The sequence below is a fragment of the Buteo buteo genome, chromosome 16 (assembly GCF_964188355.1).
Source record: "Buteo buteo chromosome 16, bButBut1.hap1.1, whole genome shotgun sequence".
NCBI classification, from domain to species: Eukaryota; Metazoa; Chordata; class Aves; order Accipitriformes; family Accipitridae; genus Buteo; species Buteo buteo.
The window spans coordinates 20,292,682-20,310,839 of record NC_134186.1 but is presented as its reverse complement, the minus strand read 5'-3'; the positions used below and the strand labels follow the sequence as shown (position 1 = coordinate 20,310,839).

Here is an 18,158-nt window from a genome sequence, read left to right as displayed (position 1 = left end):
CATGGTACCTTATCAAAAGCAATCAGTGCAGGCAGGACTAGAGACAGAATAACACAGCTCTGGGATAGGGGTGCATTTTCTCAGCTAGAGAATTAGAGCGGACACCACTTGCTGGTGAGTGTAACAGCATAGGGAACAGTCACACAGCAAGGGAATTTGATCTTTTGAGGACAAGAAAATGGAAAAGAAATATTTGGTGCATTTTTTAGACCTCTTTTTCCTCATCTAGCGACTCAAACATACAAAACTTTTAAAGGAAAGAAGGAGAGACGGACATTTAAGAGACAGGAAACCAGAAGACAGCACAAATAGAAGACACACTCGCTTCTCAGGCTTTACTCACTGGTTTGGAGTTTCCTCCTCCAATTCTGACACTTATTCAAGGCCGTGCAGTGAAAGCTGTTGGCTCTCTGCAGCGCTGAACAGAAACAGAAGAGACACGGGGTCAGCTCGCGCGGCAAAAGCCAGAGAGCGCAGAGAGGGGGAAAAAAGAAAGGGGGGACGGGGGGGGGATGCCCAAGCCGGGGGTTGGGGTCAGTTCGGTACCGGCCCCGTCTCCCCCCGGCGGCGGCCGGGAGGGGGCAGCGCGCACCCGCCGCCGGCCCCTGCTGCCGGGGGGGGGCAGCGAGGAGCTCCCGGGAACCGAACTCGTGTCCTCGGCCTCCGTGTCCCCAAACCGAGCCTGGCTCTTCTCTCGGGGAAGGCGGCACGAGCAGAGGGGCAGACAGACAGACAGACAGGCGGGCGAGGGGACAGACTGAAGGGGTAACAGCTTAGGGATGCTGCAACGCAGGGAGCTGGGAGACGGGCTGCTCACGGAGGGCTAGAGAACCTGGTGGGCGGGGGGGGGGGGAAGGGGACGGGGGGGAGGAAGGGGACCTTAGCAGCTGGCAGCGGGGGGAGGAAAAAAAATGAAATCTTTTAGTGTCTGCACAGGGTCACACGCTGCTGGGCGTGCTTTGGGGTTTGCCGGTCCTTTTTTTTTTTTGCCCTAAACAAGGGCTTCGTTATTCAAGAGTCAATTTAAATTGCTGTATGAAATCCCCTCTTTTCTGTTTGGATTAAAAATGCATATATGGATGTGGGGGATGCATATATGGATGTGGGGGTGGTGGGAGATGGGAAGAAATGAATGCCAATGGCCTTTTATTTTCTGCAAAACCATTTCTTTGGCTGTTTTTAGCACAACTTTTAGTTCTGACCTTCTCCAGCTCCAGAAAGGAGTTTCCATTTGGACGCAGAGTGTTCCTAAACCTCTCCCCACCTCCCTGCTAGCTATATATCCCTTCCTCCTTGTGCTTTCATTGGATACAAAAATTTTAAGCAGCTACTGACAGAAATACAAACTGAACCAAGCAGAGCTCTCCAGTGCCTCCCAACGTCACCCTTACTTAGGCAACACAGCAAATGCTGCATTAGCTACTAATAATGCTCAAACTTTTTACCGGTGGGAACACATTCATCTCGCCCCTGCAAGCAAAGTACAAGGCGCAACTACGCCAGGTTACCCTGCATCCTGGAAATGTTGTTTCAGCTACAGCACCCAAAAGGCACAAATCCCCCCTAAAAAAGGCACCGTTAACAGATCCAACCCGGCCACATAGCGGGTAACAGCCTCTGCTTTGAAACATCTTCACCCAACCCTGAGTTCAGCCCTCAGGAGAGGCTGCTGGAGCATCCCCAGGTTGGGACACTGCTTACCATCAGCAACTTTGGAAGTTTTGGGGCTTTCCTCTGACACCACAGGGCTCCTGGCGAGCGATGCCCACCTCCGGACAGGGCTCGTGCAGGCGTGGGGCTCCAGCAGCGAGGTCCGTCCTTCGCTCACTTCAGAGTTTGACACGTCGCCGTTACAATCAGACTCCAGCTCAGAGCTACAGGGAAAAAAGGGCAAGATGAAAAGAAAGTGGGACGCGTCACAAGATACATGGCATGGAGGTATTTGTTCCCCTTCAATGCAACAAGCACCAGTGTCAGCCCTGACAGCAGTGTGGGCAGCAGAGAAATGGACATTTTGCAGCCAGAGCTGACATCCTTATTTTGCTTTTTTTGTTGTCGTTATTATACACTGTAATTTGCAGTAGGTGCTACACAGCTGAGATATCCCTATTCCCATCAGACTTCTGCTGCCTGGATTCGCACCCACGATTGCTACGTTCAGCACCTGGAATCAAACTGGCATTGAGAGAGACTTGGGGTGAAACACCACACTGCTGGGTCAGCAGGGACGGGCCCTTCTGCCTGCAAGGCTGTACCGAGATGAAGAAAAGGGGAATAGCAGCATTGGCAATGCTGTAATCTGCCTAGAAGCAAAGCATGAGGGGCAAAACTCTACACTTTTCACCTTCTTCCCCATAGATTTTTGCAAATAAGAGGCATGCCATAGGGAACTCGCAAGAGGCCAAATCCAGGGCAGCCCACGTGGACCGCGAGGCAGGCTTGACAGCGGGGGAGGCGCAGCCCCCTCCTGCAACCCGCCTGCTTCTGCACTGGCACTGCTGGCAGAAGGTAAAGCCAAGGAGGGTGAAGAAGTGCTGAGGGGTGGGAGGGTCTCCTAGCCTTCAGCAGCCTGGGGGAACCCATGCTGGAAATCGTGCAACACCAAGCCATTTGGACCCCAAGGTGTCACTGGCATCCGTGGCTCGGATGAGACCTCTGTAAAACTCAGGTATTTCGTTATTGCAAAACTTGGGTATTTTTGTTATTGCACCAGCATCATTCCTTATTGTGTGTTGGGCACCTCGTGGAGTCATGGGGAGGGTTTTGGACCACAGCAAGCTGCTGCGCTTGGTCCTGACTCCACTTCTGGGTGCTGTGATGCAGGACAAGGACGGAGCCCAGAGGAGAGGGCTGAGGACAGCCACTGGCCAAGCAAACAGGGCTTAGGCAAGAAGTTGGAGAAAATTCTAAGCATCAGTCTAGAGATGAGAAGACCAAGTGAAGCTACATGAACAACCTTCAAGCATGCAAAAGGCACCTATAGGAAACAACGAAACGAACTCTTTGGAAGCCCGCTGGGACAATCCATTGAATAGCAAGTGCAATGAGGCACCTGAAATGATCACAGAGGCAGATTTACAGCATCGCCTTCCTTAAATGTAATTAAAAATATGCCACACAAACACATGTGAATGGCACACATGTTGTGACCTTGCCTCTGGGCAGGAGAATGACCATTTGAGGTGACTATTAGTCCTTTTTTCAATAATCATGGGATTTCTTTCATCTCTAAAGGCCAGACTGGAGGGAACAGGCACTTTCAGGCCTTCTGATGTGACCACATTCCCACTGCCATAAATAAGCATACCATCATCTCACTCGGCCTATTTTTAATGCAAACAATACTGCTAAGCTAATTCATAGATTTATTGTGATGATTAATAGCTCTGCCTTAAAAAAAGAGGAGCTTACACCATGAGTAGTCCTGTTGGCGTAGCAGGAGAAAACTGTTTCGTGTTTATATAGCACTGCCTTGTAGAAAGTAAAGATTTATTGTAACAGCCCAAGGTACAGCCCAGGAGGCAGGAGAAAGAAGAGCTAAGGGAAAGGCTGCAGACAGCACAAAGCCAGGGTAAATGCCACATGGGCAGTGCCCACCGGTCCTGCACCACTGCTTCACCCACATCAAACCAGCAGCACTGGGAGGCCGGGGCCAGCAAGGCAGTGAGGACAGGAGCACAGCTCCAGGTGCGTTGCTCTCTCGGTAGGCTGAATCAGAGTCGCCTTAAGTTTCACCACTAACACATGCTTTTTAGGTGACTTTCAAGCTGTGTCAAGCATACAGATAAATGTAAAAAATAATATAAATATATGAAGTCTTTGAAGGCTGCGATGCTGTGTGGATGGGGAGATACTGAGATTGGGCAGAGCGCCACACAAAAGAAAAAGACCTGCCATTAACATTGATTGATATATTTCTGTTTTAAAGAGCAAAACGTTTATTTTCCTTGGCTAGCGAGGATGTAAGTGCTATAGAACGAAGCTTCTCCTCTGATCTCTGCTTGATAGGTAGTCATTATTCACAAGTACCTAAAGCCTGAACTTTAGCAAAGCTGTGTCACAGAGCTGGGCATTTTCCCCGTCCCACCGAGCGTCCCGCAGCCAGCTCAGCGGTGCCGTTCGTCACTTACTATTTCTCTCGTCCCCCCTTTTTAGGCAGGAGCTGGCCAGCCGGAGCGGTGTGGGACGAGGGGCGCCCGAGCTGCTGCAGCAGCGGGAGGCTGACCTCGGAGCTGCTGGCACCGGCCACCCCGGTGACAGACGCGGCGTCACCCTTCGTGCCGCGTCCCGCTGGCGGGGAACCAGGGGCCTCGCCGTCCAGGGAAGGGACCTGATCCCTCAGATCAGAGGGATTACCGACTGCCATCGCTGCTCGCACGCCGCTGGGGCACCACGAGCTGGAGGGTATTAGCAAGGGATACAAGCAGATGCTCCGCAGTGGGGTCTGTCAAACAGGTGGGAAACCCTTCCCCGACGTCTCCATCCCCTGTGGGAAAGGAACCCCAGAGAGGTTCATCCTTCCCCAGAAGAGCACCCAGAACTATGCAGCAGAGCACAAATGCCATTTAAAACCACCGCAGGGAAGAGCAGAAAGTTGCATTTCTAAAAGCATTGCGCTCCACAAGCTACACACAGCACCACGAAGAGGTGTTTAAAGGACATCAAGAACTTGAATGGGCTTCCTTACAGAGCAATAGCTCTTTGTTTGCAAGACCTGGCTTTGGGTTTGCCTTTTTTTTTTTTTTTTTTTTTCCTTTTTTTCCTCCCCCTCTTCTTTTTTAATTCTCACTAAGGAAAACTGCTTTACTCAGGAGATACCAATCTAATCTTTAGATGGAATGAACTCCCACAAAATCCTGCCCAGAAAGCCAATACATTCTAACTTGTACACAGAAATCAGGCTTGTCTGACAGCTCCCCAAGGACCATCAAATTTCAGATTTCTTAGGGGTAGGCAGGCCCTCAAATGCCCTGGCAGAGACCCAGGGTGCGGAGCTGCAGGATGATGCCCACAGGATGCACCTTTTGCCACAACACACCCACTGCCCTAATCCCCAAACCGACATTTTTTGGTACACAAGGAGGTGATCAGGGCAATGTTTTTTTCTGATTCAGGCCCCTGTGTGGGATGCAAATGTTTGAAGATTTCCTGCAAAGTGAGTCATGTGTCTGGGGGATTTATGGCTGCGGTAAAGAACAATTGTTATTCTAAGCAGTTCGTCTTTTTCTGTCGCCAGTTGTACGTACATTCAGTACTATATTTTGTTATATTTTTCCTTAGTGTTCCAGAGAAAACCAAGCTGCTCTTATGGGTTTTTTATAGCCTTACTCGTATTTTAAAGTACCTGCTTGCATCACTGGTGACCATGACTCGGATAGCGAGAAGGTTGTGCTCGGTCATCTCCTCCTCGGGGATGACCCTGACGGTGGCCCACTCGGGAGAAGGGGGCGAGAACCAGCTCTCCAAGTCGCGGCACTCAGACATGCTCTTCGCCTTCTTCGGGAAGGTGGGCTCGTCGGCCGCAGGCAGGCAGCGGTCTGGGGAAGCACAAAGGCGACAGCAGGGCGTTAGGGCAGGAGGGAGCCCACCGGGGGGGGACCTGCTCAGCGGGACGCCCGTCAGGCTGGGGGCCTGGTGGCAGCAGTAAGACGCGTGCCAGTCACACAAGTAGGGATTTACGGTCTCTCTTCAGGCCCCCGATGTACGTGTGCGTGTGGCAGGAGGCAGATGGACCAACCTTGCTCGGGTGGCTAAAACTTCAGCCTTTTATTGCAAGTTTAGGTCAATTTAGGACAGCAGGAGTGAGCAAAATAAACACAGGCTCTTCAGGTTATCTTTGAGTGTGTACAGCAAATACAGACACTGATTTGGGAAAAGAAAGAGCATTGCAGCAGTTAAACAGCACCATCCCTGAACTTCGCATGCAGGCAGGAGGAATAAAGAATAAAGCCAAGTTTCCCTCGCTCACCCCAGGTGATGTAGACGGAGCCAAAGACAGGAGATCATCTCTCCCTGTGAAATCTTTAATTTCTGAGCAACCTCGTCTATCCACAACCTTCTGCACAAGCGACTACCAACGTATCAGCTGTGCAAGTTCCCCTGGGGCTCAGTGCAGAAGGGACAAATTACAAGCTCCGGGAGAGTGGTTTTGCTCGGTTTCCCTACCACGTGTGGTGCTTTTGCCACATTTAATTCAACACTGTTGCTTCTAATTTACACCTGTATAAGTGGAAAAAATCAGACCTGGGACATGGCTTATTTTCTCATCTATTAGAGCAAACTATCTAGTAAACATCAATTAAACTCTTCTTTAACTTGCAGCTCCTCCATTTATTGCAGGAGCATGCTCACCCCTGTCCTCCACCTTGCAAGGGTTTTTAACTCAAATGCCAAGCGCTTGCATGGGTTGAACACAGAAAAATAACCCGCCAGGAGCAAGAGTGCTACAAGCAAATCCCAGATGCATCAGGAGGCTGATATACACCACAGAGCCCAAACGCTGGCCCACGGGACCCTCTGGAGCAGCAATTCCCCACCTGCAGTCCCTGCGTCTGTCCCTGGGCCATCACACACGGCTGTTCACTCGCACCCGAGAGGCAGCAGACACAGCAGGTATTGCAGGTGCGTGACCTGCGCCATGCCGAGCCCTAACCCCGTCTCGGATCGCCCGGTCCGTCCATCGCTGTCCCATCCCCATCACCCTTTCTGTGGAGCCATGAAACAAGGTCCTCAAAACAAGCTGTGACAGCAGAGCTACGCCTTTATTTTGCATGATTTGGGTAGCTCCCAGCCTCCCCCAGAAAGAGAAAACTGGTGTTCTGAGCTTCTGCACCTCTCCCAGGTCTTGTTTGTGCTCACCCCCCTTCTATGAAAATAGGCACCACTGAGGAAAGCCCAGCTGCTTGTGGCAGAGAGGACTGCTCTACAGGTACAACTCTTCTGCTGGCCAGGTGAAGCTCTCTTACGTGCGCTTACAGACTAAGATGGCTTCGCAGTCATATTTTTTTAGCAGTTTTACTGATTACGCTTCTCCCAAGTGGCACAGAGCATTGCACTTTTCAAAAGGCTGTGGCGAGCTCTGGTTTTTCACCCTTCATAAAAGTCAATGTATTTTCTTGGCTTGAAAACTCCTCAAGACTTCACTGCTCACAAGAGTTTTGTGTGGGTTTTTTGTTGTTTTTTTTTTTAAATTCTGCTATGTACAAGAAGCCAAGGAGGACAGAGGAGTGGCTCACTGCTTCTCCAGAGCAAGATGCTCCCATGTGAAAACACGTGCTCAGGCTCTATGTCCAGCTCACTAACACAACAGCAGTCATGTGTTTCTTGACCGCAGAGATTTCATTTCCTTTGGGAGATGGAAGAAATTCATCCCTCTCCGATTTTTATGTCTGACTTCTACTTTGGCCCAGCCAGGCCACTCACCCCAAAGCCGCTGGCGGGCAGCGCACAGCAAGCCCGGCAGCATTCGGGTGGCAGCGTGGGAGTCCACGGGTCAGCAGGGCACGGCTGCCCTTCCTCACATGGGGGCATGAAACCCTCCTGGGAACAGCCCCCTCTCCCCCAGAGCTGGCTGGACCATGACGTGCCATTTCTACTCTCCAGAAGCAAAGGAGAAAGCAGTAATGTGAGCCAATTTGTAAAACCCAAGTCCTTCAACTCAACTTTATCCTTAAAAGATGCTGCATTTTATATGAAAATCAGAGCAAGCAAAGCAAGCAAAAGTTTGCCAGCAATGTCTATAAACTTTGTGCCCATGCTGGCGATAAGCACTGCCTGAGGTTGCTGCAAGAGGCTGTTAAAATAAAGTCAGTTTTGTCGTTTCCTTGCATGCTCAGTATGTATTCCCTTCCCATCCCGCGTATTAATGCTTTCCCCGCCACGCTAACAGAAAAGAGGAGAAAACATGTTTATGACTAACAGACACACAGCTGGAGAGCATCGAAACCCACAGACAGACTACCTAAAATGATTCCCAGCGTGGTTCCTGGATGTGAACAGATTTCCAGTCAACAAGTCCCTCTGCAACAGCCTGTTACACATCCAGTTTTCAACCTTTATAGACATAATAGTCAGACCTGGTGAAGGACCTCGGGATGTCATCCAGGCCACTGAATGACAGTGACGGATGGCACCATCACCTCTCTCTGAAGAGTTACATTTCTGTGGTTGATTTTTTCTTTTCTTTTTTTTTTGTTTGGTTTTTTTGGGGGGTGGGGGGTGGTATCGTGGTAGCTTCTGTTCTTTAATTCTGCACCTAGAGGCTGACCCTCTCAGGAATCTGTTACACAGCTGAGTCTTTTCTGAGCAAGATAAGTTTGCATTCACAGCAACACTAGTCAGGTTTAAGATCAGCATCCTGCATTAGCATCCACCTCGATCTAGTGAAAGATGTCCCTGCCCATGGCAGGGTGGGTGGACTAGATCTTTAAAGGCCCCTTCCAACTCAACCCAGTCTAGGATTAGAAAGCAAACCCACTCCTTACTACCAGATTTAATCAATATTTATTGTGACATATAAAGTTGAATAAACTACATTGCACTCAACTCCATAAAAGCAGAAACTGGACCGCCTTGGTGTTTCACTGCGTGGGACATCCACGAGTGCACGTGAACTCAAACACTGGGTTACACGTTCTGCAGGACATTCGAAAAGATTAAAGTTAGTACCACTGCTTCTCATTGCAGGGCTGCACCTTGGGTAACAGGCTCAAACAAAAGGCAAAGATGTCCCAGACGCCCAAGCGTCAGGGGGTTTTTTGTAGGCTCTGATGATGTTACACAATTTGACTGGTCTCTCCTAAAACACAGCCCTTCCTGCAGCACCAGCCCGATCCCCCAGTGCTGCAGGCAGGCACTGCACGGAGAAACACAGCCCGGCGGAGCACTTCGGGCTCCCGCAAGGGAGAGATTTCAATCCCTGAGAACAAGAGGGGTACAGACCCAGTACAGAGAGCAGGGACAAGCTGCTGCTGGATTCATGTAAACACCGCAGAGAAAGAGCATGGTCAATTCGAACAAAAGCCTAGAGCCTCCACAGGCCTGGGGTCCGCCTGGCAATTATTGCCTGTCTCTCCACAGCAATGCAAACAAATCCAACCAGCCATCAGCTGCGACTCCACCACCAGCCATCGCTGCCGTTAATTTTAAAGGAGCATCAAAAAGGAAAAATATGATCTGATATAAACAAGGACTTTAAAATGAAAGCCGGGACTTCTTTAAAGCTCTTAATTTGCACAAAAAGGTAAGAAGGGCTGTTTGAACTGATTTTTCCTGAATCAGCCCAAAGGCTGACTACTTACACAAAGGTGAGGCATACCTTTATGCTCCTGAACAGATGCTAGGCAAAATAAGAAGCAGCGCTCGTACGTCTCCATTCCAGCTGGAAGCCTCGCAGCTCTCCCTGAACCCCGGACAGCCACTCATCCTTGCAGCACGGGCAGTCAGGTCCTCAGTGAGACATCAGCACAGCCAGGCTGAGTGGGAGGACACTGATTTTTTGGAAATCTGACTCCAGGGTGGAAACCGGGCTCTAAACCTCAGTGCCCTCATTCCCATCACACTGCAGGTTGAGAATTAAGTACCTCAGACTGGCACCTCTAGTGACCATTACAATTAACTGGTCATGCACTGAGCTGGGTGATAAACTGGCCCTCATAGAGGAGGCAGACAGAGCCTCGGTGGAGGCTGAGCTGTGCTCAGGCAGGGGATAAGCCCGAGTTCTTTGACACTTCTGGGCACATGCAGCAGCCCCCCCTGCCACCCCTGCTTTCTGGGGAAACTCAAGCTCTTGCAGAAGGATCAAGATGGACATTCAGCTCCTAAATCCAAGGTGGCAATTCCCACATAAGCTCCGAGATACCCAATTTTGCTAGTGCTTGAGTCCTTTCATACATCTGTGCCTGGCTGTACTTACCACGTTATCCCACTTCTTCACCAGAAGACACAAAATGGCCTTATTGTTATTGCCAAAGGGGAAGGGGCACACGGGTGGACCAAACCACTCATCTGGAATTACCCAGGCAGCCGGCGACACTGCAGGCACCTCCGTGGCCAGCCGGCACTCTCGCTCCCGCATCAGGTTTCCTCCCCAGCACAGGAGATTCTCTACTAGAAGCGAAGAGACTGAGTCAGAGGAATTGAACTTTCTAAGATAAACTCACACAATGTAAAAACTAGAGAGACGTCCGGTCTGCGGGACAGGAAAGGGCACGGCGCCGATTCCTGCCGCTGCGAACTGGTGCCGTGGCACTGACCTCCGCGGGGCAGCACCGGACGTTATCGGAGGAGAACCCAGACCTCAGGAAATAGTCACTCAAAATAGCATTTGCGTAAGATCTTACTTCATTTCCATCACACTCACTTCAGATTTCCTACTCTCTATGTCTCAGCATGCTAAAGACCTCCAGCAGTGAGTACGCTTGTTCCATAGCAGACTTTGGACCGGAGTCCCTATTAATCCTTTGCCAAAACGTTCAAATAATTTACTCAGAGGGGCACGGACAAGCGGCACATGGGAAGGCGTTAATCTTAGGCCACAGTCAGCTGGCCAGATCTGTCACGCGAGTACGGCTGCAGGGACAGGCAGCACACGCCACAAATATCTCGCAGCACGCTGCTGGCCAGTCAAAGTGGAAACGTCCTAACAACAACTGACTTGCGTTTTTTAGGTGCTGAAATTTCCTAAGCTAGCCAGTATGAGCGAGCCAGGGAGCTAACGTGCTAATTTCCAAATCCTCCGTGTACTTTGGTGCTTTCCCGCGCAGGGGTGAGGGGACGCGAGCCGGCGGGACAGCCCTCCCGGCTCTGCCGAGCAAGGAGCAGCAGGTCCTCCGCAGCCTGCGCAACCCGGCGTTCATGCTGTCTGTTTTATGGACTACGCTTACACAACCGTAACTTGCTGCCTGAAGGTCTGGTGGGATTAAGAGAATTTAAGTTCTCCATTCCTTAAGTTGTTGTTAACCTCCTCCTCACTCCGCTGTCATTTCCATCAATCTCCCCATTCTCCTGCCTCCTCTCCTGCCAAGCACACTGTGCTTTGCCTAACTGATCCCCGACCTCCCGGTTGCCTTTCCCTTCGCAGGGCGATGTCCCTACCACCACCTGCTAGCCAGCGGGCTCCTGGGTGCTCCCTTCCCTCCTCTTCCAGCTCCAAACCTCGACAGCCCTCACCCAGCTACAGGCTGGCTCTGGTATTGAGCCGGGCAGCTTCTGGGGCCAGGGACATCTTCTTGGCTCCACAGCAGGTGGACCTGGCCTGAGGCGAAGGCTTGGAGGGGCTCTGCCCATCAAAGCAATGAGAACAGCTCTGCGGTACCACAAAACCAGCCTCACGCTTCCTCTTCCCAACTCATGGGTCCCGAGGGCACGGAACACACCGACGAAGGGCACGCTGCACCACGGCGTGGTGTGGGCAACCGGCCTTTGGAGAAGACGCTGCCTGCCCGGCCAAAGCCTGCAGCGAGTTTATTCGCTTTAGCACCAGCATTTCCACATTCGAGCTCTACTGCCCATCTCTTCAGTGCAAGTGTCTCTCCTTAGTCAGGGGTCTCCTGATCAGAGTCCTTGGCTGACTTGCACTGAGAGCAAATAGCACGGCTTTAGGGTTTTTTTGGTTTGTTTTTTTTTTTTTTAATGCAAGCAGTGGAGCTTAGCTGCCTTCCGTTATTTAAACGGCAGCAAAACAGCCAGCGATTTCAACAGAACAATCCTGTATTCATCTGGCCTGCCCACTCAAACACGATGAAAAATTTGGATAAACAACTTCTCCTTTATCTGTATTTCAAAACCCACCTCATCCTCCTCACACAGGGAGAGAAACGACTGTTTTCCTTACAAGGCAAGGATTTAGCTAAACCGTGTGGTAACCGAGAAGTATTCCTAAAGTTTCATCCACAGGGCTCGCATCCGGGTCAGCGCTCACCCGGAGGTCAGAGTTGTTCAAAACTCACTCCAACGTATGGGCTTGGCCAAACAGCCCCTGCAGACCCCACACACAGATGCAAACCTCTTTCCAGTAAAACACACTTTTATTCTCCATTAAGTGTCATGCCAAGTTTTCTCAATTCAATATTGTGCCAGCTCACCCTTGCATTTGAGACAACAATTTTTGCGCCAAGTCTCGAATGAGTCAGAGGTGAGGCCAGTGAGAGACAAAGATGTTACAAGATCTCTGCAACGCTAGAAAGGTTTATAAAACTTGGAGGTGGGCCTTATTGCAGCTGAACAGATATGGTCACAGAGCACAAATCCTCAGGTTTTCCCCACAGCACCAATAATCCAAACACCACAGTCATTTACTCACTAAAGGTAAAATAGAGAGAACATTTGGACAGCAAGACCATCTTCAGCCAGTTCATGGCTTCTTGGTGGACTTGCAGGAATTCACACATCAGACCTAGCAGAGACTGTGGCTGAGCAGACCGGACCACTCAGGGAAGTTTGTACCAAGGAGCAGAGAAGGCAACAAAGCAACCCAAACCTTTGGAACGACACGGCAAGGTCACGCGCTGGACTGCCAGCCTGCACCCAGAGCCCCAGCCCTTCCGAATCCTTCATCGCGCTTTAGGGGAGGACGGGCTACACAAAGATGCTCCCATCTCAGCACGGCCACCAAGCAGGAGCCGGGCAGGGCTGGTAACTTGGCAGGGGCCTGTTTTGAGCCGTTTATCAAATCTGAGAAACAAACTGTAGTTTGTTGATGGCTCGGCAAAAGTAGCAGCCTCTAATTAGGAATATAATGATGGTATTTGGAGGTCCATGTATATACAAGTCCAGCAGCAGCCCTACTGCAGAAGTTTTTAAGAGACCTTTCCCTTCATCTCTCTGGAGACACTCTCCCTGGCTGAGCCCTGAAGAAAGCGCACAGGCTCAAGGCAGCTTCATGCTAGCAAGAAGCATGCAAATTCAGTATGGTTCTTCTGCTCACGGAAAGATCATTGCAACGGTGATTTTCTCAATGACAGGCTTGTAAAATTTGCACGCTTACAGAGTAACACCCGGTGATGATCCACCATAACCTAAAAAACATTTTTGCCTTTTTAAGTAACTTCTTGTACCAGCACCCTCAGCGGTCTGGATGCATGTCAGCATCTGATGGGCCTTCGAGCAGCACCGCTCTCCTGCAAAGGCTCTGTGCCCAGCAGGAGCGGCCAAGGAGGGGGCATGGCAGTGAGACCGTGCGTGCAGAGCCACGACCCAGCTCCGCAGCGGGGACACCCCCTCGAGTCATCCCAAAGCCCAGGAACAAGGACAGGGAAATGTCTCGGCATGCGGGATCAGGGATCTGGAGTGTTTTTGTGAATACCTTGGTTCGCCTCCCTCCCTCAGGTACAAGGGCAAAGCTGACAGCCAAGCATAGCAGTGGAGAGGTCTGTCTTGTCTGTAATATGCTGCATATTACAGACATGAGCTACGTGAATATTCTTAAAGCCCTGAAAGCTTGCAATTAGTTTTGTTAGTCATTTTCTCCTGGAGTGATTTTAAGGCAGTTTGTACCCGTGGAAATACAGGGCAGGTCTCCCCACGGCTACCAGGCACCCGTGCCGGTTTTGCTCCAGCAGAACAGGAGCAGCAGAGCCGCACGGGCCCGTCGGCCTCGCGCTGGAAGAGAGCGAAGCCCTCCCCGCGTCGCAGGGCGTCACTGCCAGCCCCCGCAGGGACCGGGGAGGGTTTGCACAGGGCACGGAGCTGCGCAGACCCAAAATCCAGGACTGATGCTGTCTCACGGTCTCGGCACCACCGTGCCAGCTCTACTAGACCGCTCTGCCAAAAAGCTCAAGCTCAGATTTTTGAAAGCTCAAATCTCAGAGCTGTTTACTGCCCCTCCATGACTAACAAACTGCTAAATGCAGTCTACCAGCAGGCAAGCGCCCTCTGCTACCTCAAAACAGATAAATGTATCATCACATCCCTCCTCCTGGTCCCAAAGGCTTTGCCAACACGCCAGCCCAATTTAATGAGGGAAAGGTGCTGAGTTACAAGCTGGCGTCTCAAGCACACCGTGCCAATTCAGGGCTGCACAGAGAAGCACCGAAACCTATTTCCATGTTATGCCGTGCTTGGCAGTGCGATTGCAATGGGTTTTGCTTAGGTGATGAAAACACCATGGTCCTGTGACAGTCCCTGGCACGGCTCCCTTTCAGAAACCTGCCCAGGAGCAGCGTGCCACTGCACACGTGGCAAAGGAGAAACCCCTTCCAAAGGGGCTTAGCGTCCACCCACCCAGGGCTTCGCAGACTGCTCTCAGCACTTTCTGTGATTACCATTTATAAGGCGTTGATCGTTCCAGCATCCGAGTGCCCCCACTGATAACACCAGGGCCAACGTAAGCAGATGTTATTCATACTGGCGAGTCCTACTTGACGAGGCAGCCTGACTTTCTGTACGGGCTGCTGCTGCTCCTGAGTCATCCGCTAAACCAGCATCAGACAAATCACATTACTGTGACCTGGCAATGAGATGACAAGGGCTCGGGAACCAGCCAAATTTGGGCAGAGCCAAGCCCCCGCTGGGGCAGCTGGACCGGGTTGGCTGTTTCCCCCCCACCTCGGGCAGAGCACGCGCCGCCCGTGCCGGCACAAAGCCCGAGCTCTGCCAAATGACGTCCCCCTCCCCACCGGGAGCGCTGGGCCAAGCGCCTCGGACACCAGCTGGCTCAGGGCAGCTGCATTTTATCAGCTTTGCTCAGGAGTGGCTGCTGTGTGCGTGCTTCTGTCTGTCTTGGACAAAAATGGTCAAAGATGCTCCACTGAAAAATCCCCAACTGCGCCAGCTGCGGCAGCCTCCCCATCAAGTGAATGCTGCCGTGCCATAAGCAGCCAGAATCATTCACGTTTATTCTCCCTCCTCTTCTTTAGCTGGTTTTAAGTCATGAGAGGGGAATTCATTTTTAAGCAAGGCACAGTGAGAGCTCTCCTGGTATTTCTTGGCTAAGGCAAGTCAGACCAAACGGGAGCCCTGCACAAGCAGAAAGAAGCAAGCCTTGCCGAGCTAACCAAAGTACTAAAACTTAAACTAATACAAACCCAGAGAACATCCCTGAAGGCAGATGAAAACCAGAAACGCAACAGAGCCAGGAAACAACAAATTTTAAAATTATGTCAATCTTTCTGCTTTGGGCCACAACACACCCAGCGTACTGGCGGCCAGGAATAAAGTTTCTGCAGGGAGGCTGGTCCAGAAAATGCCCCCAAGAGCACCCTGATCTGCCCAGCTTGGGGGTCCCCCCACACCAAACACAAGGTCTGGGGGCTGACTGCGTGGAGACCCCCTGGCTGGGCCCTTGGAAGGGGTAAGAAATTGTTCATACCTGCTGCTGGCAGTGAGAGGGGACCCTGCCACAACTGCCCTGCCCCGAGGGCAGGCAGCTCAGCACCTGCTCTGCGGCTCAGGAAAAGCAGACAAAAAAAATGACTGATTTCTTACAGACCTTCCCATGTTGCGTATCTGCATGTGGGCCTTGTTTCGGGGGGGGGGGGGGGCGGAGAAGGAAACTTACTGGAATTAGGTGTTGCAACCTACATTTGGGATATGATGTTTGAGCGCCTCCGACACATCCCGTTCTTGTGACTCCCTGAGGGCTGTGAAGCAGGAGCAGTACTTACCCGCAGCTGCCCCAGCCATTCCAGGCTGGCAAAGGGCTTTCAGGTCCTCGGGTGAAAAGCACCACCGAAATCTCAAGTGCTGCTCTTATCAGCAGGAGGCGGGTGCCCAGGCACCCAGGGCTGGCACACGGCTCACTTTCCCCACTGTGCAACTGGCCCAATACAACACAGTGTCTGTCCCCGCCTCCCCCCCCCCCCCCCGAAAAAAAGATCCCAGCCTAACTTGCATCCTGCTTTCCTGGTCAGTAATCCTGAGGCTCTTGGCCTGCCATTAAACTGTGTCACCCCATAACTCATTCACAGGATGAGCAGACCTCTGCCTGGCCTTGTATGGAGCTGCTGACTAAGGCAATGACAGGAGTGAACAATTTTGAAGTGGAGTTACTCATAAATGTAGGCAGCTCTGATGGTGAAAGCAAACACCGGCTGGCATCAAAAACTGACATTAAGAAATTCAGTCAGCAGACCACAAATTGATCTGTAGCACACCCAGCACACTTTACCACCTTTCTGACTTCTTACTGTATAATAAACCAAAAAAAATTTTACAAGTCCTTATAATATAGCAGTGCTTTAAGAAAGCTGCGGGGGCAGAAGGAAGGCATCTCCTACCAGCGCTGTGGAAGCACAGCTGAAACAAACCCAGCGAGCTGAGGGATGAGATACAGAGCAGAAAGGACTCGCCAGGGAAGCACAGCCCACATGGGGCTGCAAGAGGGGATGGGGGAAAAACTATGACACCTCCCGATCGGTTAGACCTTGGTCTTGCTGTAATACACTTGCTTGCCAGCCCACACTGGAGCGCAACTGGAGCTCAAACCCGTTATAGCTTCAGCTGTGCCCCGTAACCTGAGCTTCAAAACACGTAAGGCTGCATGGGAGGATGACCCGTGTTACAGTTTGAAACCGAACACATCCCATTAAGGTATTTCACAAATCTGCCTTTGGAGGCTATAGGGCTCCTAGCAGCATTCCCAAACTGATGTCCTGTCCAAACTTAGACTTTTCATCACACCTGAGAAACTGCCAGGCAGTTTTTCATCCTTGAAAAATGACTCCTGTAAAAGATACGGTGTCTGACATTTCACAGATTTCAGTTCTTGCCACATTTCTCCTCCTTTCTCCTCATGCTTGCTTCATACGTCTACAGAAGTCATTTCCATGTTATGGTGGCTAAAAATGGCAAAGAAAAAAGGCATCTGGCTCTCCCACCATCCATGGGGTGGGACGCTGCTGCCTGTGCTGCCAACCACCAGCGCCTACAAACACTTTCCTGCTGCCCCTTCTCCACCCACAGCCCAGTGACAGGCTCCTCCACGGCCCCCTCCTGCCATCCCACACCAGGAGCCCACCTTCTCCCACTCCCCTGGGGGCCCACGCCAGCATCTACACAAGTTCTTCAGCAGGACAACACTTTGGCCAAGTATCCATTACTTACTCAATAACAGACACTTCTGAATTCAGGCATGAAACTTAACCAGGGAATTTGAAGTCGGCAAAGCAAGACAAAGCCCAAAGCACACAACTTTTGAATGCATCCGGGATGGTGCACATTAACACTCTAATACAAACTAAGCAAAAATTAATACAGATAAAGGAAAAAGCAACTCAGTAAAAACCTACTACATATACTGAATGTGTATCTTTATGGAAAATTGCTTCTCAAACAAAAACTGCTGTAACAACCCACTATTTCCGTAATTTTAGAGTAAATACATATTTTATCGAGCAATCTGTGTTAGTCTGGTATATTAATGCATGTAGTAATTGTGAATTCAGAGTGCAGCAACAACAGTTCAGTCCCTAGAGTGATCAGTGTCTGTCAAAATAATATTTTTTGCACCCAGACTCAAAGCACCAAAAACCTTAAAAGAAAGACGTGAATGAATACCTGCAGAATAAATGCTGGAAGAGCAAATTCAAGACTACAGCAACATGCAAATTTCTTTGTAATTTCACATTTAAAAAAAATATATCAGAAATTCCATCAATTTCAAACAAGTTTGGAGCCCACCACCTGATGAGATGAGATCAAAGCCTCCCTTCTTCTTATGTTAACACAGTTCATGAAGAAAAGGAAAGAGACTTAGGGAAATATTTACATGACTAATATGTATACTTGGATCAAGCATTAATACAAAACGTCTTCTGATCTTCAGTGACATGATCTTTCATGCAAAAAAAAATCAAGTCTTCTGCAAACATGTCATGCCTTCAAAAACATGAATAATAATGCAAAATTCAGTGCATTTCAGAACTCATTCTTTTGATTGGAATGTGAGGAATGAGTGAGCCAGCAGTGAATTAAAGCCCATTATAGAAACTAATTGCCATAATGTTGTGGGAAAACGCAGACCATAGCCCTTGCTTGAGGTTGGAATACATACAGAAGCAACTTTCACTGGCATTTTATAGCTGTAGCAATCTAGAAGAAACTGAGAGGAACAGAAATTACTCTTCTTGGTAGAGTTAATGAAAGGCTGATGTTTCAATTTGAGCAATTTTAAGAGGTTTTGTCTGTACTAATTTTTTCAAATCAAGTATGTTTAAAAACAG

At 50.3% G+C, this 18,158-nt stretch overlaps 1 protein-coding gene across 1 annotated transcript in view; it reads right to left on the bottom strand.

The window, feature by feature from the left end:
- MICAL2 (microtubule associated monooxygenase, calponin and LIM domain containing 2) overlaps positions 1 to 18,158 on the bottom strand; it is a 134,365-nt gene that overhangs the window by 29,523 nt on the left and 86,684 nt on the right. Inside the window, exons 26-28 of the mRNA XM_075048119.1 lie at positions 5,345 to 5,537; positions 1,702 to 1,874; positions 344 to 418 (exon numbers count right to left, since the gene is read on the bottom strand). Of these exons, the coding sequence (XP_074904220.1) occupies positions 344 to 418; positions 1,702 to 1,874; positions 5,345 to 5,537 (441 nt within the window). The remainder of the gene's footprint in view (positions 1 to 343; positions 419 to 1,701; positions 1,875 to 5,344; positions 5,538 to 18,158) is intronic.